Source organism: Silurus aristotelis (genome assembly GCF_946808225.1).
Source record: "Silurus aristotelis genome assembly, chromosome: 2".
Lineage (NCBI taxonomy): Eukaryota > Metazoa > Chordata > Actinopteri > Siluriformes > Siluridae > Silurus > Silurus aristotelis.
In genome coordinates this window covers 18,360,988-18,384,876 of record NC_139575.1, presented here as the reverse complement: position 1 = coordinate 18,384,876, position 23,889 = coordinate 18,360,988, and the positions used below count along the sequence as shown (strand labels likewise).

General features: G+C 37.5%; 2 protein-coding genes across 4 annotated transcripts; one reads left to right on the top strand and one right to left on the bottom strand.

Annotated features, from left to right (window-relative positions):
* The first annotated feature begins 1,644 nt into the window (after positions 1-1,644).
* On the top strand, positions 1,645-5,672 carry cisha (cytokine inducible SH2-containing protein a). Its single transcript, XM_083521625.1, has 3 exons — positions 1,645-2,479; positions 3,032-3,195; positions 3,730-5,672. Exons 1-3 carry the CDS (start codon positions 2,460-2,462, stop codon positions 4,218-4,220), a joined length of 675 nt encoding a protein of 224 aa, XP_083377751.1. The 5' UTR covers positions 1,645-2,459; the 3' UTR covers positions 4,221-5,672.
* Positions 2,999-23,889, bottom strand: hemk1 (HemK methyltransferase family member 1). 3 transcript variants are annotated; one of them, XR_014530256.1, is made up of 12 exons: positions 23,655-23,889; positions 21,700-21,861; positions 19,543-19,634; positions 18,063-18,156; positions 17,748-17,870; positions 15,514-15,578; positions 13,651-13,700; positions 11,645-11,750; positions 10,520-10,615; positions 9,774-9,884; positions 8,098-8,265; positions 2,999-3,226 (listed from the first exon to the last, which is right to left on the bottom strand). XR_014530256.1 is itself a non-coding variant. In XM_083521448.1 (11 exons), exons 1-11 carry the CDS (start codon positions 23,745-23,747, stop codon positions 8,232-8,234), a joined length of 1,026 nt encoding a protein of 341 aa, XP_083377574.1. In that variant the 5' UTR covers positions 23,748-23,889; the 3' UTR covers positions 7,862-8,231. The 3 variants fall into 3 exon arrangements, 1 of the variants encoding a protein (XP_083377574.1); XR_014530257.1 differs by lacking the exon at positions 2,999-3,226 and adding an exon at positions 5,735-5,884 and having other exon boundaries at positions 23,655-23,865; XM_083521448.1 differs by lacking the exon at positions 2,999-3,226 and having other exon boundaries at positions 7,862-8,265.

Below are 23,889 nucleotides of genomic sequence, written 5' to 3'. Positions count from 1 at the left end.
TGGCCAGGCCATGCCAGAACCTTGATATGCTTCTTACAGAGCCACACCTTGGTTATCCTGGCTGTGTGCTTCGGGTCATTGTCATGTTGGAAGACCCAGCCTCGACCCATCTTCAATGCTCTAACTGAGGGAAGGAGGTTGTTCCCCAAAATCTCGCAATACATGGCCCCGGTCATCCTCTCCTTAATACAGTGCAGTCGCCCTGTCCCATGTGCAGAAAAACACCCCCAAAGCATGATGCTACCACCCCCATGCTTCACAGTAGGGATGGTGTTCTTGGGATGGTACTCATCATTCTTCTTTCTCCAAACAGGTTTAGTGGAATTATGACCCAAAAGTTCTATTTTGGTCTCATCTGACCACATGACTTTCTCCCATGACTCCTCTGGATCATCCAAATGGTCATTGGCAAACTTAAGACGTGCCTGGACATGTGCTGGTTTAAGCAGGGGAACCTTCCGTGCCATGCATGATTTCAAACCATGACGTCTTAGTGTATTACCAACAGTCTTCTTCTTCTTCTTCTTCTTTTGGCTGCTCCCATTATGGGTCGCCACAGCGGATCATCCGTCTCCATACCACCCTGTCCTCTACATCAGTGTATTACCAACAGTAACCTTGGAAATGGTTGTCCCAGCTCTTTTCAGGTCATTGACCAGCTCCTCCCGTGTAGTTCTGGGCTGATTTCTCACCTTCCTTAGGATCATTGAGACCCCACGAGGTGAGATCTTGCATGGAGCCCCAGTCCGAGGGAGATTGACAGTCATGTTTAGCTTCTTCCATTTTCTAATGATTGCTCCAACAGTGGACCTTTTTTCACCAAGCTGCTTGGCAATTTCCCCGTAGCCCTTTCCAGCCTTGTGGAGGTGTACAATTTTGTCTCTAGTGTCTTTGGACAGCTCTTTGGTCTTGGCCATGTTAGTAGTTGGATTCTTACTGATTGTACGGGGTGGACAGGTGTCTTTATGCAGCTAACGACCTCAAACAGGTGCATCTAATTTAGGATAATAAATGTAGTGAAGGTGGACATTTTAAAGGCAGACTAACAGGTCTTTGAGGGTCAGAATTCTAGCTGATAGACAGGTGTTCAAATACTTATTTGCAGCTGTATCATACAAATAAATAGTTTAAAAATCATACATTGTGATTTCTGGATTTTTTTTTTAGATTATGTCTCTCACAGTGGACATGCACCTACGATGACAATTTCAGACCCCTCCATGATTTCTAAGTGGGAGAACTTGCAAAATAGCAGGGTGTTCAAATACTTATTTTCCTCACTGTATATATATATATATATATATATATATATATATATATATATATATATATATATATATATATATATATATACACACACACACACACACACACACACACACACACACACACACACACACACAGTGTATATAGCATATATTTATAAACCTGTTTGTATTAAAGTAGTTTCCAACAACCGGTGGAATCCATACCACCAACATTTGATGCTGTTTAAATGCAAAATTGAGGCACTTCCTAGTTTTATTAATAAAGTGGTCAGGAAGTGTGTTTCTGAATGCAAATTTTGGTTTTGTTTATTCAAAACAGGGAAAAATAGGGGGAAAAACGTTTAGTTAATAATTTCTATTTTCTTCGTCAGATGAATGTATAAAACATCATGAAACCAGAATTTTTAGAAGAAAAGAAAAAACACCAACTCTGAGCTATTTGGTTGAGACTCGTCACCAGTAAACAGCAAAGAGCGCCTGAGCTGCGGAGGCGGGACGCGCACCGCTTATTGGCTGATTGTCAACACAGAGGCGGAGCTTCAGAGAACCGATAAGAGTTGCGATTGGTCGGAGTCCCTAGAACGCTCGGTTTTTCCTGGAAAGTTCTTAGAATGGTTTTACGAGAAGCTCCAAGGAAAGGCTTGTCGCTATGCAGTGTTTGAGGGAAATAAATGGAAACACGAATTACATTTTGCAATAAACCTTTTTATGACTAAACACAGCCCACATTGCAACTGAGCCTCTTATGAAATATGGTAAAAAACCAGTTTGAGCCATGTGTTTGTTAAAACTGGCTAAGAATGTGAGTTATACCGGGAATGATTGGGGGCGACTCTGAGAGAAAGTCACTGATGGCGTCAGAGGCGCAGAGACACGCGCGCTGATTCGGAGAAAGGTCGTTCCTGGAACTCAGGCGGAATCAGCACACCAAAGCCCGCAGTGGCTTCGGCGGCACACTTTTAGGCTGGGAACCGGCTGAAACACTGTTCATTGGCGCACATCTGACCTGATGTCGTTTCACCCCCATCCCCTGCTCTGCGGTATTTGATTTGTAACGTTTTCACAAAGAACCGCGGTACTCTTAGTGGAGGGTTTTTCTTTCCCCGGATCTCGGCGACAACAAGCCCAGGAGCGGCTGAGAAACTTTCAGTAGGCGCTTTGAGGAACCTGATTGAAGCCTTCACTCAGACGATGATCCTCTGCGTTCAAGGGTGAGTCCCGACAGATCAACCGTGCATTTGTTCGACTCGCACTCCTTAGCTGGTTCTATTTATTCCCAGCACCAATTCTTTGCGAGATCAGAGGATGTATGGGTCGATTTATTGGTCTTTAGATTTTTTGTTTAGTTTTTTTTTTTTTACAAAAAACAGTGATCGAGAACTCACTTATAACAATTTAAAAACACACGGTATATTTGCAATTTTTTTAATGCCACTACTGTTTCCATTATTACGTGTTTTCCACCATAACTTAATTTTATATAGTAGATTATATAAAGAATCAGATTTATTCATTATTATATGCTGCATTCAAGCCATTCAGCTAATCGACGCAGTAAACCAATAGACACACATCCAGAACAAAAGGCTTCTCTGCCTCTGTGATCGTCTGCCAAATTGAAATCTTTCCATGTATAAAAAAAGCAGCGGATACACTTGTAAATAACACACATGCATCTCTGTGTTATTTTCAAAGAAACTAGTAGCTCACTGGCTCTTTAAAAAAAAAAAAAAAAACCTTTCTTGTGTTTTGTTTGTGTCTAGTCCCAGATCTCTGTTAGGAGATTCTCAGTCTCAGGTGGTTCCTCTCGGGGTTTCAGTCCTCTCTTCCTCATCAGCACGTTGTCTTCACAGCACCCCCAAGTTCTCGGACCCCAGCAAAGACCTGTGCGCCATTACCAGCAACTTATGTTACCTCGATGCATCAGGTAACCTTAACAAGGTTTCAGGTGTTTTTTCCTGGAAATCGAGTGGAAAAGTACATTACATTGTTGTGATTGTGATCTGACGTATTCAAAGAAACCAAGATCTCATTTAGAGCGCAAGTCTGACGACTATTGGTCATGGCTTTGGAATGAGAGCTACGTGTTCGTTCAGCCTAAGGAGTGTTACTCATGGGAAATAGACAAAATGGCAACTGCATAGGACCCGGCTTGTAGCACACAGCTCGGATCTGATGTAGGCCTGTTAAATCGAGAAAAAAAAAATTATTTGTCTTAGATTTAAGGATTTCTAGCAAAAATGTACATTTACCATACTTATTTGTTTGGCTTCTGCTTTATATCTTACAAGCATGGCTGGACACAATTCAAGTACAAGTCTAAGCACCAACACGTCTTACACAGTAGACTAGAAGTGTATCTGGCAGTTCTGGAATTTTAACAAATGATTGCCTCCTTAAACACAAAGTTAATTGAGAGGAAACCTCAAATTTTATGTAAGTTTTTCCCCTTCTTTTTTAGGGTGGTACTGGGGGACCATCACAGCCAGTGAGGCCCATTCACTCCTCGAGGCAGCCCCAGAGGGCACGTTCCTCATTCGGGACAGCAGTCACCCTCACTACATGCTGACTCTATCAGTCAAAACAGGACGCGGCCCAACTAATGTACGCATTGAGTACAGTCACGGGCGCTTCCAGCTCGACTCAAGTTCGCCAGCACGAGCACGTCTGCTCTCTTTCCCTGACGTGCTAAGTCTGGTGCAGCACTATGCTACCTCAGCAAAGGGACGTGAAGTGTCTCAGGAGGACGCGTGTGATCCTGTAACACCCCCGGTACAGAAGGAGTGTGCTGTGCTGCTCAAGCTGAAACGTCCACTCCGCCAGCCTCAGGCTTTTCCATCCCTACAGCATCTTGCACGCCTGGCCATTAATCAGTACACAACCTGCCCAGCAAAGCTGCCATTACCAAAGCCATTACTGCAGTACCTACAGGAGTACCCTTTCCAGCTCTGACATCACCATGGAAACATCAACTTGAACTTAAAAGCGAGGACACTGATGTCATTAATGACATCACTCATCAACGGTGGCTATATTTAAAGCTCTAGAACACTTTTTTTTTCTTTTGCCTGTTATGACAAATTTTCTCCTGTGGGGTAAATTTGATTTCAGGTTCCCAAATACAGACTGAATCAGAAATTCACTGAAACCTCACGTAATGACAAATAGCAAGAAGTTTTACGCTTATCGGTGTAAGCATTGTAATGATGTTTATAGGACAAGGTGTAACTAGATTCATTACTCCACAGTCTTTGGATGAACCTTGAAAGACTTGAAGACTACTGTGGGTTTGATTCTCCCTACAACATAGCCTTTCCCTAACATCACATCATTTATCTACTGTGACTGTTTGCTAAAAAAAAAACAATAATAAAAAAACCCTACCCTGTAATGTAAAGGCTAAGTAAAATACGCATATAGTGCTGTTTTTAGCATAGATAAAACTCCATGCCTTAATTATCACACACTTTTCCTGGAACTATGGTTATCTGAAATAATCTGCATTGTGGTTTCTGACATTATAGGATTAATTAATATCGGTTAAGGACAATCCTTAATAGCTAAAGTAAAAACATTTACTTCAGGTTCACTGCTCAGAGGTAAATTTTATACAAAATAAAAACCCAGCAGATTTAGGTGTTTATTTTATGATCAATATTTCAGATTTGTGATTGTGATCACAAGCCTGTGAAACCCTGAAGTCTGTGAAAGTCTTTAAGAAGAAAAATGTACTTGGTTTTTGTGTCCTACAGCTATTGTAGCTAGTTCACTTAGCTAGTTATTGTTTACATTAGCAATATGCCTAAAGTATAGCGGTCACACAAAGTTTTAAATAATATTAATTTTTCATCATTTTAGTTTAGATTTTTTTTTTTCTTCTTTCAAGTTATGAAAAGATTTTTTTAAACTGTAACAGTCAGATGATAGCCTTTATGACAAGCGTGTGATTATTTTGGAGTTCTGTTTGCACAGTGCTAAACTAGCGACTTGAAGCCTCCCATACTTGTTACACAAAACTTATGGAGCAAACACCCAATTTTGGAGGACTAACTGCAATTTGGTTAGGGAAATTTGTGTAAATTTCAGTTTTTGACCTGTTTCTTAATTTCTTAACTGAGACAATAAGGAGCTGCCAGTGAGCTCCACAGCTTACAGAAAGCCTTGTGTTGTCTTGCTTTCTTTCTTTTTCACTTTTCTATGCGAATTTCGTTCTGGTACATACTACTATATAATCAGTCCAGAATAATTTATTTTTTTTCCTATCCCCACAATGTGGGTGATTGTATATATTTATGGACAAAGATCCTTTTTATTTTGTAATAAAAGAAAAATACTGAACCATTTAAGCTTGTTCATGTGATCTTATTAAATACATCTGTTAATAAATATTTATTAATTTACTTTCATTTGACTCTGGAAATTATTTAATGTAATGTTTAATGATTATAAAGATGCATTAACAATGGGAGATGTTAAGATTCTGTATGTTTATTGTAGTAGAGTTTTTCTTTGTAGTTCAGTTGACAAAACAGTGGCTCTGGGCTGGAGGACTGTAGCATGAAGAGCTGCACAGTGACAAACTAGTCTGTGTTTTTGTTCCTAGACCCAGCAGAGCTCTAGGAAAACAAAGCAAATCTCGGAAAGAGGATGAGCTGAAATGCATTAATAAATAACAGAATCGCTGCCAAAGCACTTGTCTTCTGGGTACTGGATTCTCAGTAAGCGCCTGCAGGGATGTTCAAATTGGTTTTCCGCAAATTCGCAATCGGATTACTTTCATCCACATAGAACTAAAAGCAGAACCGGCTTGACGAAGCTGAAAACAGCGGTTACAGGAATTGCTATTTTAGCCAAAATAAAAAAAACAACAACCTGAAGCTAGCCTGTAGTCTAATTGCATTTTGTCCATTAAAAACTGAACTGAATGGAAACACTTATTGGTCATAAAGGTCAAATAGTCATCTGTTTTCTCTGAAAGCATGCTTTGGCTTTGTTTTATAAAAAAATTGAACTGAAACTGCTGATGCTTGATGTGTTATATTACAAGTATCTGATGTAAACATGAGTGTATTTACATCGGAAAAAAACAGCTAAAATAGGTTTTAAACTGCTTTGTTCAAACCTTCTACAAGCCATAAAAGCGATTAACCTGCATGTCTGTGAGTCAGAAAGGTAGACAAAACATGGTGTACATATGAAACAGTATTGCAAGGAATATGTCTTTCTGCCTTTGTGTGTATATATACAGTGTGTGTGTGTGCGTGCGTGCGCGTTTGTTCAGGAGCGAGTGAGCATGCGGCAGGCTGCCAGCTGTTTCGCAGAATGTGCGCAGTGCTTCTAGGGAAAGGCTAGCGCAGCATCGGGAGGGGGAGTTCTCAGAAACTGCTACAATAATTACCTTCAGCCTACTGCACCCTTCCACACACATACACAAGCTCACAGAACACAGGCCCACCACAATAAACCATAACCACATGCAAGAACCATCAACAAGTGTGAGAAGCAGTGCACAAGTAGTTTTAAAAGGAAGAAGAGAAAACAAACAATACTTAAAACAAACATGCTTGTTTATCTAAGTTGCCAGGTATTTAACACGATGGAGGGTTTGAGTTTCCCAGGGGTTGTGGCTATTTATCTTAATTACACATAACAAGATTACTGACAATTACATACTTCACAGTTCTCTGTCTCTCAGTCATCACACTCAACACTACAAGATCCAGCCGGGATGAAGCATCGCAAACTCAAGGTCTAAATCAGTGACTATTAGAAGCGGGGATTTCTCAGAATTTTCCCGTGGAAAAAAATGTGACTTCAGGTCAAAACACACGTCAGACGAGTTCAGTTTGACAGTCACTGATTATAAAATGTAATGAATGATTTCAGGATTACATTTTTTTTGCTACATGAGACATTTAGGGTTCTTGCAAACCTGTTTAAGAGTTGCAAGTTGAAATCAACAGTGTGTGTAGATTGGAGACGACTGGATTTCACACACCACAAAATAGTCGAGAAAGAAACTTGAAAAAAGAACAGCCTATTGAGATCATTTGGGAGGAGCAGCCTGACCTCAATACAGGCCTGATAATCCTATCGTATATATATGGTATTACTCAGACCAAGCATTGAGTAGGAAGTGCACCAAACCACATAATATCCTTTAGAGAATAAATATGGATAAATAAAATAATTTTCTTCTTCAGTGCAGCTGTTATCTGGAAAACTAGGATTTTTGGCCAACAGAAAATCGGAGTAGATATTTTTTTTAATCTAAAAAAGATATCTTAAGGAATTCATTGAAAAAAGAAAAAAATTTCCTTTATTGAACTAATACTAATAGTTATATTATATAATATACCACAAAGTATTTATATTAGTAATTATATTCTGACACAAACTACAGCTGAAGCTCAGTACCATTTATTTATTTTTCTTTTCTTTTTTTTTTTACTGTCACTGTGCATGACTGCAGTGGTCAGAAGAAATGGCAAAACTCTAGAATCTCCTGTCACCTGATACTAATACTGGACTGGAATTTAGACCAGCAGCTCCAGTTCCTGGTGTAAACTTTGAAGCCATGACATGAACACACCCCCAAAATATTATTTTTATTAAACAAATAATTCTATGTGCACAGTAAGACCATCAAAATAGTTACAAATGCAGAACAATTCACACTGTGCTATTTTAACTATCAGTTATGGTCAGTTCTTCAATCTGGAATATTGTATGAATTATAAACTGGTCAGAAGACTCAAGCGCATTGCTCTGGCAGGTCTGCCTTTAATTCTAATCCTTTTTAGGATAAAAATAAATAAATAAATCACACCTTAAACACCCCACAGAAACCTTGCAGGCTATGACTTTGGCAGAACAGTGTAGAATATGCTTCTTCACATGTGCCGCTTAAGCCACCACTTCCATATCAGCTTTCTCTCGTGCTATGTGTGTTCCTCTTTTAGTTCATCCCCTCTTCTGTAGAATGCAGAACCGCAACCTGGAAAAGCAACAGACAAACAGGAAAAGGTGCTGGTGCTCATTAACAAGCATCATCTGTAATTTGCCTATTCCTAATGTTTGTTTTATATATATATATATATACACACACACACATACATACACACACACATATATATACATACAAACATTTATTTATTTATTTATTTATTCATTGCTACTGCATCCAAAGACATCCTATAAAAATGTGTGCTTCCAACTTTTTGGGAACAGTTTTGGGAAGAACCAAATACAATGGAAAAAAGTCTGGGTAGATCTATATTTTTGTCCATATAATGTATCACATTCATTTATTTCACTTTATTTTCTCCGGTTTCATTATTCTCTTGATATTGATTGCCATGATTTATTTCCTAGTTGGCTGCTACTTGTACTGTTGCTTATTAATGCACTGTATTAGCTTTTTTTTTTTGCTAAAAGAATGTAATAAAAATTTTTTTTTACATTATCTGTCCATCCATTTAGTCAACACAGGAATATTATCTTAGTACTGTTACTCAGATCACTAGAAGTTTTTGAATTAATTAAACTAATTCTATTTAATTCCCAGTAAACGAATTCATTAATTAAAGATGTCAAATGTGGTCAAGGTGGACAAACATTGATTATACAGTAATTGGCAAGTGAAATCATGCACTAAAATTTGCTACTAAACATTAGTGAAAGCTCAGAAGGAAACTCTAGGACTAAAACATACAGTGGTGTGAAATCTCTTAAATAGGACCTGCCTGACAAAGTGAAGTAGATCAAAAGAGCCTCAAAAGCTAGACATTATGCCAAGATCCAAAGAAATTCAGAAATAAATGAGAAAGAAAGTAATCGAGATCTATCAGTCTGGAAACGGTTATAAAGCCATTTCTAAAGCTAGACCAGCTTTTGAGGAACTTTTGGTCTACTTCACTTTGTCAGGCAGGTCCTATTTAAGACAAGTCAAGTCTATTTCTATAGCGCTTTTCACAAAAGACATTGTCTCAAAGCAGCTTTACAGAATTTTAAGAGTTAAGGTGAATGGTGTGTATTTATCCCTGGTGAGCAAGCCTGTGACTGTGGCAAGGAAAATCCCCCTTAGATATTATGAGGAAGAAACCTTGAGAGGAACCAGACTCAAAATGGAAACCCATCCTCATTTAGGTGACATCAAGAGTGTGATTATGAATCTTTAAACAATACAGAACACTAGAGAGTGAGAACTAACATGAGCCCTGGAATGTAATATTATGAGTATTGTTCTTTCTACAGTCATTTGTGGTCATAAAACTAGGAGCTACTGAGCAACTCATAAAATAGCGATCATCATAGAGAGTTTAACTTTCTCTTTTTAAACATGCAAAAAAAAAAGAAAAAGAAATCAGCAAACACTTTTTCACACCACTGTACATCATATACAGCAGTCAGACCACTGAAAGAACATTAAAGTCCACACATTAAAATAAAGCTCATATAAGCTCTGAAAACATTATTCATGTAAAGTTCTGACTTTATTCTGACCTGTTAGTGAAATCACAGTGTGATCCCAAATACTGCAACCCCAGCATGCGTTCCTCAACCAAACCCTTTATGCGTGGAGGATGACGTGGATCCACCTCTAGATACAGTCGACTGAAATGCAAGTAGATCAAATGAACAACTGCAGGAAGCTGAGATGAAAGGATATCTAATAGTAGGAAGATCTTATCACAGTAACAGATAATACCATAAAACATTTTAGTCACAAATGAACAGGAGACTGGATGGAATTTGGAGTTCGCAGAAAAAAAGCAGCATTTCTAGGAAAGGAATGCAGACTACAGATTTGGCGACTTAGACAGAGCTGACACGTGTACATGCTCTCGCTTCCTCACACTATTATCTCTAAGTATGTTGTGTGTTAAATTTCCTGAAACAAAAAAGACAGCAAGACAGGCAACGATACCCTGAAGTGCAAGTGACACAGTCCACCAGTGTATGAATTATGGGGTGAATTACTGGAAAGGAGCCCTATAATCCTGGGAACACCAGTATCCGCTTTCACGAAGGTGTGGAGGAACGTGACCAGGAGCGGATTCCCTGAAGCACTTAAAAAGTGCTGGTGAAGCTCCTTAGTGAGATTAGAGCATTCTATTTATAATCTGTTGGAGTGTACTCGGTCTTCTATTCCCCAGACATGAAATCAAATTCACTGAGCAATAAACATACTGCAGGGGATCCTTAAAGCAAGCACGCACGCACACACACGCACACACCCCTCATCTTACCCTTCGTCTTTTAACAGTCTCGGTGCTAGAGTTAGAATCTGTCTGATTACTGACATGCCATCCAAACCTCCATCCAATGCTGAGTGATCTTCAAACCTACAGAGATGAAGATTATATATATATATATATATATATATATATATATATATATATATATATATATATATATATATATATATATATATATATACATACACACACACTGTATATAGTGTCATAGTGATTATCTCCCTTCAAAATATTTTTTTAATACTTACAAAAAAATATTTATTACCTTTTTAATAACATATTATAAAATATTATAATACATACAATATAATATTTAAATTTTAATATTACAAATATTATAAATTATGTTACATAATATAGGCTATATACAGTGGTCTAAGAATGTAACCCCGGCGAGGTCCGAAAATCCGAAAATTTTAGACGCACCCCCGCAGCCCCCCTGGTACCTTAGTGAATTCATCTAGACATTATATCACGTTAATACAATAATGTGTTTGAAATTTTTTTTCGTAAAATTTGTTAGTGAAAACATAGTTTAAAATGTTATTCCCAACGCTCCCGAACATTCGGGTCCGTGGCTGATCCCCATGAATTTTAGGTGAATCCACAATTTGCTGTTAGTTAGGTTCCAAATGAGAACCCGCGAATTTCCCGAGCCACGAGTTCCGAACCACAAATTATCCCCAAACGTAAAAAAGGCACTTTCAAATACACTATATGAGAATCACATTTGCATAAAATTTACTATAATTCTTATTTTTAAATAAAACATTGCCACCCCTAAAGAGGTCAGAATGGGATGTACGACAATAAACACTTCGTGTGCAATAATCCAGTCGACCTCTCTCATCAACAAGGTGGTTCCACCCGCAGAACTGCTGCTCACTGGTGCTCGCTTTTTCTTTTTCTTTTCACACATTTCTGTGTGAAACTTTATAGACTGCGGTGTGTTAAAATCCCCGGAGATCAGCAGAAATAACAGCCTGTCTGGCATCAACAACCTTGGCGAGGTCAAAGTCACTGCCAGCACATAAATAGCTGACTAGATAATTGCATGAATGCACAGGTGTAAAGTTGTTGAACAGTATGTTGAATGTATGTGTCTGCTTTGGGTACCTGAGTATCTCTGACTGCAGAGACTCCATATCGTCAGAAAACAGGTAAGGAGGGTTGCTAACGATCACATCAACAGGACTACAGCTTCTCACTGTCAAATCAGTGTCTAAGAATAAGACAGACAGACAGACAGACAGACAGACCAGACACAGACACAGACACAGACACACACACACACACACACACACACAGTCAGTTCAAAGTGGCAAAGCTCGTAGAACTAAAGCACCTCACTAACATGCCAACTGACCTTGGAAGCCCTGACAACACAATCAGCCTGAGCTTCCTAGTAATAAGGGCATTAACAGTGAAAGAACAGAGTCTGCAGGAACAATATGCAATAACAGAAGTCATTTCACTGCTTTGGCAATAATGTAACTGCTATAACTGCCACTGCAATGAAACACACTGAATTTAGCTGAACTGCAGCCAAAAACTGTAGGAAGACCTAAATACAGAGACTCTGTTCTTCCACAGAGACATAAATTATACATGTATAATTTTAGCAGATATTGCATTTATTTAAATAGACTACATTTGTTTTAAACAAAATGAAAAACTGTTAACACGCAAGTGTAGGGTTTTTGCTTAATGAACGATAATGAATTTTTCATTTAAAAATGAATAGAAATTCCTTTTTTTAGTTTAGTTGAATTTCTTCAACAGACATAAATACCTAATAAACTTTTTTCAATTAAAAAACATTGACTAGTCTTTCCATTTTTTAAAATTTTATTTCTTTAAATTCTAAAATTTATAAACAATTTTAGAATGAACAGATTTTACCAGACAAATTTCGACCAACATCTTGCTGCAACTGTGCTGTTAAGCTATAATTACTGATCCTCTTACCAGCCGCCCATGTTTACTGAGACAACAGCCCACACACAGCCTTTAACAACTGCACACAATACATTTTAGTTGATACAAAAATTATTAAATTGCAGCAGTTGACAATGTCGTCACCCTCTTTTTAAAGCACAATAATTCATATAAGCAACACGTCAGGCGTACAGTATTATTGCTTACAGTATACACAGCCTACTCTAAATCTGCTTAAACTTCCACAGCATTTCACTCAGAAGTGAATGGAGAAATTTAAATTCATTCTGTCACATTATTTATTTATTTATGTATTTATGTATTTATTTAGTTTCAAATCAAACTATAGAGTTTTAGAGTATACCAAAAAAACAAAGGGATTGGCCTTGATGTTCTGATACTTTTGGTGGGGACTGTATAATGTATTCATTTAAGATTTCACACATTTTTGCAATGAAAAACTAAACAAAAAGAAAATACTAGTTTTCTTTATACAGTATGTCTTACTTTATAAACAAGGTCAGAGATAATAATCAAAAAGCAAAAAAATAAATAACCAAAAGGATTTTTTTTATTTGAAAGTTAAAGGAGTATAGTTACATTTTGTGCCTGTGTGGTGCAAAAAAGTTGTAATATTTGTGCATTGGCTAGACATAAGAATAATTTATCTGCATAATTTACTACATTGGCAGTGTCCTATTTCTTTCCTCACCTGCTATCAAAGAAAGCATTGCAGCCTGCTATCAAAAACATGGGGTTGAGAATCTTTCTGCTAAATGGAAAGGCCTGTGTTTTTCATGTTATTTAATAAATATAATTTACGGCAGGTTTTTGGAAAGAATGAATGGCATGATTGTAATGTTTGCATCAAGAATTATAGGTAAACTCTTCAGCACACAGCTAGCCATGCTAGCTAACCTCTGAACTCTAAATATAGTCATATACAGAATGTTGATGCAAATAATTATGAACAGAAAATATTCATTTATTTTCCATGCAAACAGTCACAGGTCAAGCTGATTTGCAAATGGAAACTGATTGCGTCTGTCCTATGGGTTGCATTTCTCTGTAGGAGGAAAGAAACTTCAATATCGTGGCAAAAACAAACAATTATTTAAACCTTTTTAACAATTAAAATGCAGGGGTTTTTTATTTTTATTTTTTTATTACAGCCAATCACTCACCTTTCATAATATCCAAATGATAAATGTCCAGTCTGTCCAAGAACCCCAGTCTATCAGAAGAAAAAATCATGAATATTATTTGCATAAATGAAACATTTCCTCTTACATAGAATCCAATCAGATTATTTTGTTCACTAACGTTCACTATGGGTTTACTGTTGTACATTGTGGTATCCTGACATTAGCATGGGGTCACTGTGGTATTTATGCTGACAGTTATGTTACTCTTACCATAGGCAGGATAAAAGACATGATTTGATGCAAACATCATAGTCCAGGGAGAATCCTGTCTGACCTCGTCCTTCAACCTGTCCTTCAACCTGTCTATCACCACTGCAAACAGGAAAGGGTTCAGAGCCGATCCTTGATGCAGTACAACCTTCGCCTTGAACCAGTCTATGATTCCAACTGCACACTTCACTGCTGCCACACTGTCCTCAAACATGTCTTGCACCACCCTCACATACTTCTCTGACACGCCTGACTTCCTCATACAATACCACAACTCCTCTCTCCGCACCCTGTCGTACACTTTCTCTTAATCCACAAACACACAATGCAACTCTTTCTGACCTTCTCTATACTTCTCCATCCACATTCTCAAAGCAAATAATTTGGTGCTCTTCCTCGGCATAAAATCATACTGTTGCTCACAGATGGTCACCTCTTCTCTCAGCCTGGCTTCCACTACTCTTTCCCATAACTTCATGGTGTGACTGATCAACTTTATTTCCCTGTAGTTACTGCAGGTCTGCACATCTCCCTTATTCTTAAAGATCGGTACCAGCACACTCCTACTCCATTCCTGTACTAGAGTAAAAGTGCAAAAAAAAACCCTAAAATGTACTGATCTAGGAAAGATATATTTTAACAATCTATGCAATTCGATGTTTCTTTCTTCTGCATAATTATACTTTTTTAAGAATAGAGAACGCCCCTGGAAATTTCGTGAGAATCATGGGCTGCTCAGGCGAGAACCTATGGGTATGGTCTTCCGACAGAGCATTTAACACAGTTTATGTGTTCACATCAAAATAGAGAGGAAAGGCATGCTTTTTTAAAATGAAGTAAAAATATATATTATGCACTAAAATGCAGCAAAGGTTTGCCAAATTGAAAATATTCTTGATACTTAAAAAATTTTCAATAATAAAGAGAGAAAATAAATAAATAAATTAATTAATTACGGTTTCTGTTCACCACTGTATTTATGAAAAACTGTTCAGTTACCCTTAGGGTTGGCTAGCATCAACGTGCTTGCTGCCTTTCAAGAAGACAACACTTCAATACAATGTTTCATTCTGCTGTCCATATCAGCTTATCTGCTGTTAGCAAACGCCTTGAAATTTTGTTGAACCAACAACAATAACGGTAGAAGTAACCGCTTCACTGATACATCCATAACATAGGCAGTGTTCGAGCTGGCATGTTTTAAATACAAGCAGTAGAATAAACATGAAAGAGGTTTTTGTGTATCTTGATTAGAACAAAAGAGCCGGCTAACGGCAAGTACAGTATACCCAAGAATTGACCTTCTCCGTTTGTAAAAAACTTTTTTTTTTTTTCCCCCTCCACTAACTATCAGCAGCAGCCTTGGTGCTTATCATGGTCAAGGACTGTTCAATCAAAATGACTGTCTCAAGTATGTGATTCTTACAGAATGTAAAAAAACTACAACTATAAATGTCTAGAACCCCAATTATGGTGCCATTAATGTTTAGCTGTTAACAATATGTCATGTTTCAAATTTGTTTTAGGTCCAGATCGATGTTGGATTAAAGTCTCTGTCACACTGTACACACCCTAATTCTGAATCAGTGCACTAAGTAAAGATATTAGAAGTTCCAAAAGAATCTCACTCACCTCTCTGCATTTTCCTTAGTGAGAGAAACTGCTTCCTGGCTTTGGTCCAATGCAACTGCCTGGAGCTTAGGAAAACATCCAACACAGCTTATTAAAAGACACACTAATATTAACATAGTATAAATAATAATAATTGAAATAAGTTGTAGTCATTTAGCTCAATTTGGCTGCCACAAAGTTTTAACCTAGCTGGAGAAAACAGCTTCATGCTAAAAGCATAAATTATTTAACATATCGGCTGAACTGAAATTGAATTCTGTAAATAAGCAGCCAGCTGAGGGTTTCAGCTGTTACACAATTAACATTACTTCAGGTCCAGTCTTCTCTGGGTCCATGTCCATATTATTTAATTATTTCCTTTTTTTTTTTTTAAATAAAAAGCATTTTTGTTAATTTTCTAAGTTTATTATGTACATAAACAAAAAAATTGTCTGCAGAAATGTCTGTCCAAAAATGTACTTAATAAAAGAAATACTGAATCAGAAACCATTTATTGCACATGAGCCCTGACAGGAAATGGTTTTGGTTTGGTGCCAGCGTGCAACATTATACAGGCTGTGTAACATACAATGAAGCAGCAATAATGAGACATAAATAGAGACAGGATATAAAAACACGTGTCTGTGTGCAAACTGCAACGCAAAAAAAAAAAACCTTCTAAGAAAGTTCAGAAACAGTTGCTATAAACTGAGGCGGCTGAATGCATAGAGTCTAGAAAGAAACTATGAAGGTGCTGTGAATAAAAGGAAATAAAATGAACTATAATTGTATCTGAGACCACAGTGACAAGATAAAGGCTTGTGAAGTTATAGGTCAGATTTTACCTACATTTCTGGGCAAAAATATAGGAAAAGTTCCCATTGGCCTTAACAGCAAATCGTTGCTCAGAAAAATAGGCAAGAATTAAACAAATGCACTCCTGAGAGCTCTTGTGCCAGTAATTGCTTGTCTACTTTTCATGTAGGGAATTACAGGTAGTCTCTGACTTACATTGGAGATGCCTTCCAATGACCCCATCGTAACTTGAAAATCGAGTCAAGATACGGCCTAGCCTACCTAGGAGTTTTAAAGGATGGTGATCAGTATGGGTAATATACTGTACTTTGTTAATAACAATAAATTACAGTACATAATTTAGCAAAACAGAGCAATTTACAAAACCTACTGTATAAACTTATATATTGTATGTGGCAGCGGGCACGTGAACAAGTGCCAGTGTGGGCGTGCGGAGGAGCACCGGTTAGAGGGTGAAGCCAAACGATAAGACTAATCAGTGTTCTCTGTTTAGTGATGCCAATAAACAGAAGAGAGAGAAAAGAGAGCTCAAAATGGTTTTAAAATTACAACAACACTAAGAAATATGCGCTCTAACACCAAGACAACAAAACTATGTCGACCACTGGCGAGAGTAAGGCAGGAGATGCGTACATCTTGGCAGCATCCCAAAGTATCTAACCACATACACTGCTACGTTTGCCTGCTAAATGAAACTTTAAATATTTGTACAATTTTGTTGTATCGCTCTCATCATATCAAGATCGAAATGATCACTCCTGAACCATTGTAATTCAGGGACTCCCTGAATTTGGGGAAAACCTAGAAACTGGGGAATTAATTTTTATAGTCTTCTAAAGCTAAAATCCTGATGATTTAAAGGATTAATGTACAATTACCACACATGTGACGCATCTGGATATACAACATTTTCCAAATACATCTTTTGGTTAATTTTTGGGTTTTTATTTTTATCTTAAAAGATGAACATGTATCTGCCACACCTGCTGCATCTCATCAAGTGTCTGCCAACAAGCTTATAAATAAAACCTGGATTAACAGAGCAGTATTGATAGAGCCTTCCTGATAGAGCAGGGAGAAGTCTAGATTATTTGTTTTAATCTTGACCATTTCAGGACCACTGATTTATTGTTTAAAAAGCTTAATATTTTGCCATGCTGGCACCTTCTTTTACCCAGAAGTGTAAATGTAGCCCATGCACAACAAAAGTATTGACTATTCATGTCGTTTGGCCTAGGCAATAGCTTATTCTTGTAAAAAAAAAAAAATTATATACAAACAAACAAACAAACAAATAAAAATGATGAAAAACAACATTTGAGGTGTCTTCCATCTTGCTAGGGAGACAAACATTGGACTTTGGCTAAATAATAAGCACTGACACCTCTGTAACAGTGTATGTACAACTAGAGATATGAATAAAGTGATCATAGGCTAACCTGTGGTACACTATGCAGTAAGCTCAGAGAGATGGCACCTGATCCACAGCCCACCTCCAGGCATCGCAAACTACTTCTTTTCCACAGTGACTGTAGATCCTTCAACACCAAACTAACCAGTTCCTGTAAGCACACGCAAAATGATCACTCGTGCCTGTATGCCCACATGGAGATTATGTTTATTCCATAACTCACAGTTTCCTAAGTTTCTAGATGATTAGAAGTGACACTCCTCAAGTTTGCAAACACTGTAAAGGACACTGCGTCCTGCCAGGATATGTTTGCACGTGTGTGAAAAGTGTGTATATGCTTTACCTCTGTCTCCGGGCGAGGAATAAACACTGGAGGTCTCATTTTCAGGGTCAGATCTCTGAAGTCCCACTCCTCAATCACATATTGCACCGGCATACTGAACCACACAACACACAAACAAAGACGTTATGGTTATGTCCTTTACAAAGTGTTTAAAGCATCACAATAAACACTGGTTCAAAGCCCAACATCTGCAATCCTGTTTAAACCTCCATAACATTTTATGTACTGGCACCTTGCTAAAATACAACGATACATGCCTGCAAAAAACTGATCAAATTAAAGATTTATTGATACATTTTACAATGATTTTTTAGGATTGAAAAGAAAAATCCTAACTACTATAAACTCAGGAGGAGTAATTCTCTGGTAACAGCACACAGCAACAATAATTATTGATACTAAGTTGTAATAAATATAAAATATATTAATTACTGTATATGCTTTATGGTCTTCACAATGTTTCACACAAAATATTGTTACAAAAAAATAACATAAAACACAATAGGTGGAATTTTTTGCTAGCAGCAAACTGAAAAAAAAAAAAATCAACACTGCAGAAAACACTAGCTAGACAAATAATGTTTTGTCTATAGACCAGTCTAGATTAGTAAAAATAACACCACCTACCAGGTATATATACTACTTTTATATACCAAATATATGTTTATGACACCAGATATATGTGGTTCTTCATAAAACTGTTACCACAAAGTGAGAGGCACACAAGTGTACAGGATGTCTTTGGACCTGAAATTAGAATACTCAAACCTGCTTAGGCATGAGTGGTCTGCAATAGAACTCTGACCTCAGCTTTATTAAAAATCTTTGATCAATTGGTAGGCTACACACCAGGCATCCTTACCCTAATTCAGTACCTAATTTTATTAAAGCCCTTGTGGCTGAATAAACACAAGCACACTATAAAATATAGTGAAACATCTTCCCAGAAGAGTGGAGATTATTATAACTGCAATTGGGGACTAACTGTGGAATGGAATGTTCAAAATCAAATAAGAATCTTATGTTTAGGTGTTTCTCAGTAATTTGTCGACATGGTTATGTACACTGGAGTAAACTGATAATGGGAAAACGTTGTTAGTGGTCAGGCAATAGTCATAATACGCTTTAAACAACACAATGTAACCCATTAATAAACCCATAGAAAAAGGATATGATAAATAACACCTTGAAGCTGTTAAGTCTGTGGTGTTTACTGCAGACAGACTGTGTGTTGCTCTTTTCTCCCTGGTGAGTTTACACACATGGGAAGTATCCAATGGACTTACTGAATGACCCAATTGTTGTGCCAAAATCTAAGTGCGCCTATCAGATAACAGCTCTAATCTGAGTAAAAGATCATAATGTGTCCTCTAAAGTGAACATTAGGCTGAACAGGCAGCTGGCAAAAATCTAAATATGATACTTTAAAACCACATTATTGGTTTTTAAATCTTAAAAAAGGAGACTCGAGAAGTTGTACCTTGTCAGACGTTTGGAACACAATGCCCAAACTTCTTCTCTCTGTTTGTCACTCAGTTTTTCTTGGAGCCTCCTCTTCTCCAAACTTTGCAGCTTTAACAGATAGGGAAAAAGTTTTTTTTTTTTTTTTTATCTGGAAAAACATGGAGGTGGTTGTGGCTGAAAACATAATTTAATTCTTAGAAGTTCCTGCACAAACATGCAGTAATTGTGCTGGAAAAGGTCACAGTATGTTTGTTGAAGAGAATGAACCTCTGTCGCTGTTTACCACACTCTCTGACACACATTCACAAACACGCACAAACCAAGAAATGACTAAAACTGTGGCAAATAAAAACAGGCTAGTGCCTTACAAAAGGAGGCTATTGAAGTTTAAAAATAGAGGATTTTTTAGATATGCAGTCCTGAATTTACCCATGTCCACAAAGCCCACACGGTCATACCATGCCCTGTTTCTCATTTTGGTGCAATCCAATAATACAGGTCATTCAATATCGAGCTACCAGAAAAGCAATAAGTTCCTTATTTTAAATTGATTTAAATTGTTTTTGCTCATGAGTTCACTGTTTGGCTAAGCAATGACGCATGAAGGCTGTGCTGATATTCTGTCAAATTCCCGAATACACACTTTCTAAACCAGTGAAACCTTTATAGAACCAGCAAGGACTTAAAGAAGACCAAAAGCTGCATGTAAAAATGAAATAGACTAAAAGTGGACAATCTAGGCCAGGAGGATGTAATAATCACACAGGATACTTTTTGCGGTCACAATCTCCGCTATGAAGTGCATTGAAACCAGCCACCAGAGGGCTCTACTGATATACTGTTTTGCTGACAAGAAAGAAAAGTACATCACTGCACAACATTTGCCTCAATCCTGGTTGTGAGGTTGCAGGGAGAAGAGGTTGAGAAAGTGGATGAGTTTAGGTACCTGAGGTCAACAGTACAAAGTAATGGAGAGTGTGTTAGAGAAGTGAAGAAAAGAGTGCAGGCAGGGTGGAGTGGGTGGAGAAGAGTGGCAGGAGTGATTTGTGATAGAAGAGTATCTGCAAGAGTGAAAGGGAAAATGTATAGGACTGTGGTGAGTCATGTGATGTTGTATGGATTAGAGACAGTGAAATTGAGTAAAAGACAGGAGATGGAGCTGGAGGTAGCAGAGCTGAAGATGTTGAGATTTTCATTCGCATTGACGAGGATGGACAGGATTAGAAATGAGTTTAGAGGGACAGCGCATGTAGGACGTTTCGAAGACAAGGTGAGGGAGGCGAGATTGAGATGGTTTGGACATGTGCAGAAGAGGGACATGGGGTATATCAGTAGGAGAATGCTGAGGATGGAGCCACCAGAAAGGAGAAAAAGAAGAAGACCAAGGAGGAGGTTTATGGATGTGGTGAGGGACAATATGCAGGTAGTTGGTTTGAAAGAGGCAGATGTAGAGGACAGGGTGGTATGGAGATGGATGATCCGCTGTGGCGACCTCAACATAAGCATTCAAAAGAAGACGACGACTCATAGTACACCACATACTTCATTTGTATACCATTTTAAGCTCTTCCATAGATTCTATACAAACATCCATACATAAAATATTTATAAAGTTAAAGTATATAACATCATCTATGACACTATAGAAGGGACATGGAAGGTATATATATATATATATATATATATATATATATATATATATATATATATATATATATATATATATATATATATATATATATAAGACTATAGGCTTTAATTTAAAAAATATGACAGTAATTGATGACTTTATAAGCAACTGAACTGACACCACTGTGATAATAGACAAACACGCACAAAAAAAAGCAGAAAAAAGATTAAACTATATTAATATATCAGATTATCAGCTGTTATAAGTACACATTGATGTCTAGCTTTTTTGTACCATTCTTTAAAGAAAAAAAAAACTTTTATCATTCTTCTAATATGTATATTGTCTGGGTATATATCCCTTTGCGATTCCTTTATTTTTCACAAAATTCTGATATTCTGAACTTTATACTTAATTCATTAATACAAAACAAATATATAACAAAGTGTGCAATTATTCACTGTCTTTATTTTTCTTACAGACTAAACAATGGAGACAGTGGCACAAAAAAAGACAGAGGCAGAGACAGCAAGCGTGACTCACAGTTTTCTTTCCCAGGACGTGAGCTATGATGTAGTCTGAGGAGAGCAGTGCTTCAGAGATACCATGTTGCTGGAAACGTTGTGTCCACACACTCACCGCCTGCTCCACCGTTACAATGCAGTCTCCAGGAGGAGCGAGAGCGCCACCTACACACAACAGAGCCTAAACATACAGATGGCCATTATCCATACTTTTATTTCATTTTTGTTCTTATGCAGCAAAGAAATGAAATTATTTTAAATAAACCCAAAAATAATTAAAAGAATATTAACTACTTATATTACAATGAATCTTGTGTATTTCATTAGCAGCACCTGGCTGCTAATTACACTCTTTATGTCTGTGGCAGGATGTATGTACAGTCGAACCCACTTATCTTGACCTCGGTTAACTCGACAACCCTATTAAGTCGACGTTTTTTGAAGTGGAACCGCCAAATTCTCGCTTTGCCTTAGCATTTTCTAATCGCTTATGTCGATTCTTTTATGTCATCGAACCCTAATATCTCGAGCACAAGGGGGGGTCAAATTTGCCACTTAACGTCAGTTATCTCGATCCGCATGACCAATCGCCGGCTTTTGCCACGTCACCATCTCACTATCGTATTTTCGCGTATATAAGGCGCGGCTTATAGAAAGTTTTACATACCCCTCACCCAGGGTGCATCTCATATACGCGAAAACATGGTAGTGAGACGGCACTGTGCAGCCGCAGAAGAACTCGCGGAAGTGGTGGAAAAATCAAGCCTTACAGATGCTACAGGTGTAGGATACTTTTCAGAGCTGTGTGTCAGAGTGAAATGACTCGAGAATTTAATTTTGACACTTGTTAGCTTTTTGTAAAAACTAATTGCACCCCACACATTTTTTTGCGATTTTGTGAGCGATCTTTGTGTTTGCAATGTTGGAGAATATAATAAAGGTTTGTTTTGAGAATCGACGGTGGTTTGTATTGTATACTGGTAAATCTCTGCTGTTAGTTGGTGTACATATGCCTTTTGGTGTAAACAAACATGTATATGTAAATTTTTATAGCACGCCTTCATCAAACAAATCGCGGCAACGCTGTTGTGTAAAAAAACCTCCAAAAACACGTGCATGCACATTCTCATTTATTAACGCACATCATGTACATAAAGAAATTTCAAGCACGTTAATATATTGCCGCCATATTGGTTTTCGTTTATCTCGATCATCGGTTATCTCGACGCTTTTTGGCGTCCCCTAGGCCGGCGACATAACCGGGTTCCACTGTATATAGACTTATTTTCCTCTTGACAGTCCAGTACTTTTTGTCTTTTGCCCAGGTAAGACACCTCGTTGTCTCTGGTTTATATGCAAACCAAGATATTTGGAAGAACCTACCTGCGGTGCTGCTTCTAATACTAGGTGCAAGAACACCCAAAAGAATTGAGGCTGTTCTGCAGGCAAAGGGTGAACACACCAAATATTGATTTGATTTGGATCTCTCTCTGTTCATTTAACTTCCATTTTCATTTTATTAATTGATAACCAACTATTAAAACATCTGTTTTTGAAATAATTCATATTTTACAGCATTTTTGTGTACAAGTGCCTGATAGTTTTATACAGTACTGTATGTATGAAAGGTAAATGTTTATGTAATGAGTCATGAAAATCTGAGATTCTAATATAAAGCAAGATAATCTTTTTTATTAACTGTAGCACACATGCATATTCTGTCACTGTATTTTATTGTTACAAATGTCTAAATTATTTAATTGTTTTAAGTGGATTGTGACCATTTTTTGTCTGCACAAAATACATGATGTGTATTAGTGCATTTACATACTACTACTAATAATAATAATAAAACCCAGTAATATGATTGATCCTCTGGAGAACTGCCCATTTATCGTAATTATCAATCAGCAGGGATTCATTATTTATATTATGTATAACTCTCAGTGTGCCTGTAGTTGTCCTGTGTCTCACCTGCTGCTGAATTATTCCTCCTCTTATCCACCCTTCAAAGCTTCTCTGAATCCAGGCGGATCTGCTGCTTACTGCCATCAACCCTGCCATCATTTATTATTTATAAAACAGCATCTTAACATAGTAGTTGTAAAAGCCAAAAGCATCAGCATGAAGAGCTCACTCCAGATTAACGCTGCCCATGCTGTTCCCAGGGTCAAGTTCAAACACGGAAGCTGTACTCCGCCAAGTTTCA

Bases quoted from the DNA above. Each gene is read 5' to 3' on its own strand.
- cisha (XM_083521625.1), top strand. From the start codon at position 2,460: ATGATCCTCTGCGTTCAAGG. The intron at 2,480-3,031 runs GTGAGTCCCGAC...GTTTGTGTCTAG, and splicing joins ATGATCCTCTGCGTTCAAGG to TCCCAGATCTCTGTTAGGAG. The intron at 3,196-3,729 runs GTAACCTTAACA...CTTCTTTTTTAG, and splicing joins ATGTTACCTCGATGCATCAG to GGTGGTACTGGGGGACCATC.
- hemk1 (XM_083521448.1), bottom strand. From the start codon at position 23,747: ATGATGGCAGGGTTGATGGCAGTAAGCAGCAGATCCGCCTGGATTCAG. The intron at 21,862-23,654 runs GTGAGACACAGG...CTGTATGTTTAG, and splicing joins GAGGAATAATTCAGCAGCAG to GCTCTGTTGTGTGTAGGTGG. The intron at 8,266-9,773 runs GTCAGAATAAAG...TTGCTTTTCCAG, and splicing joins CACTGTGATTTCACTAACAG to GTTGCGGTTCTGCATTCTAC.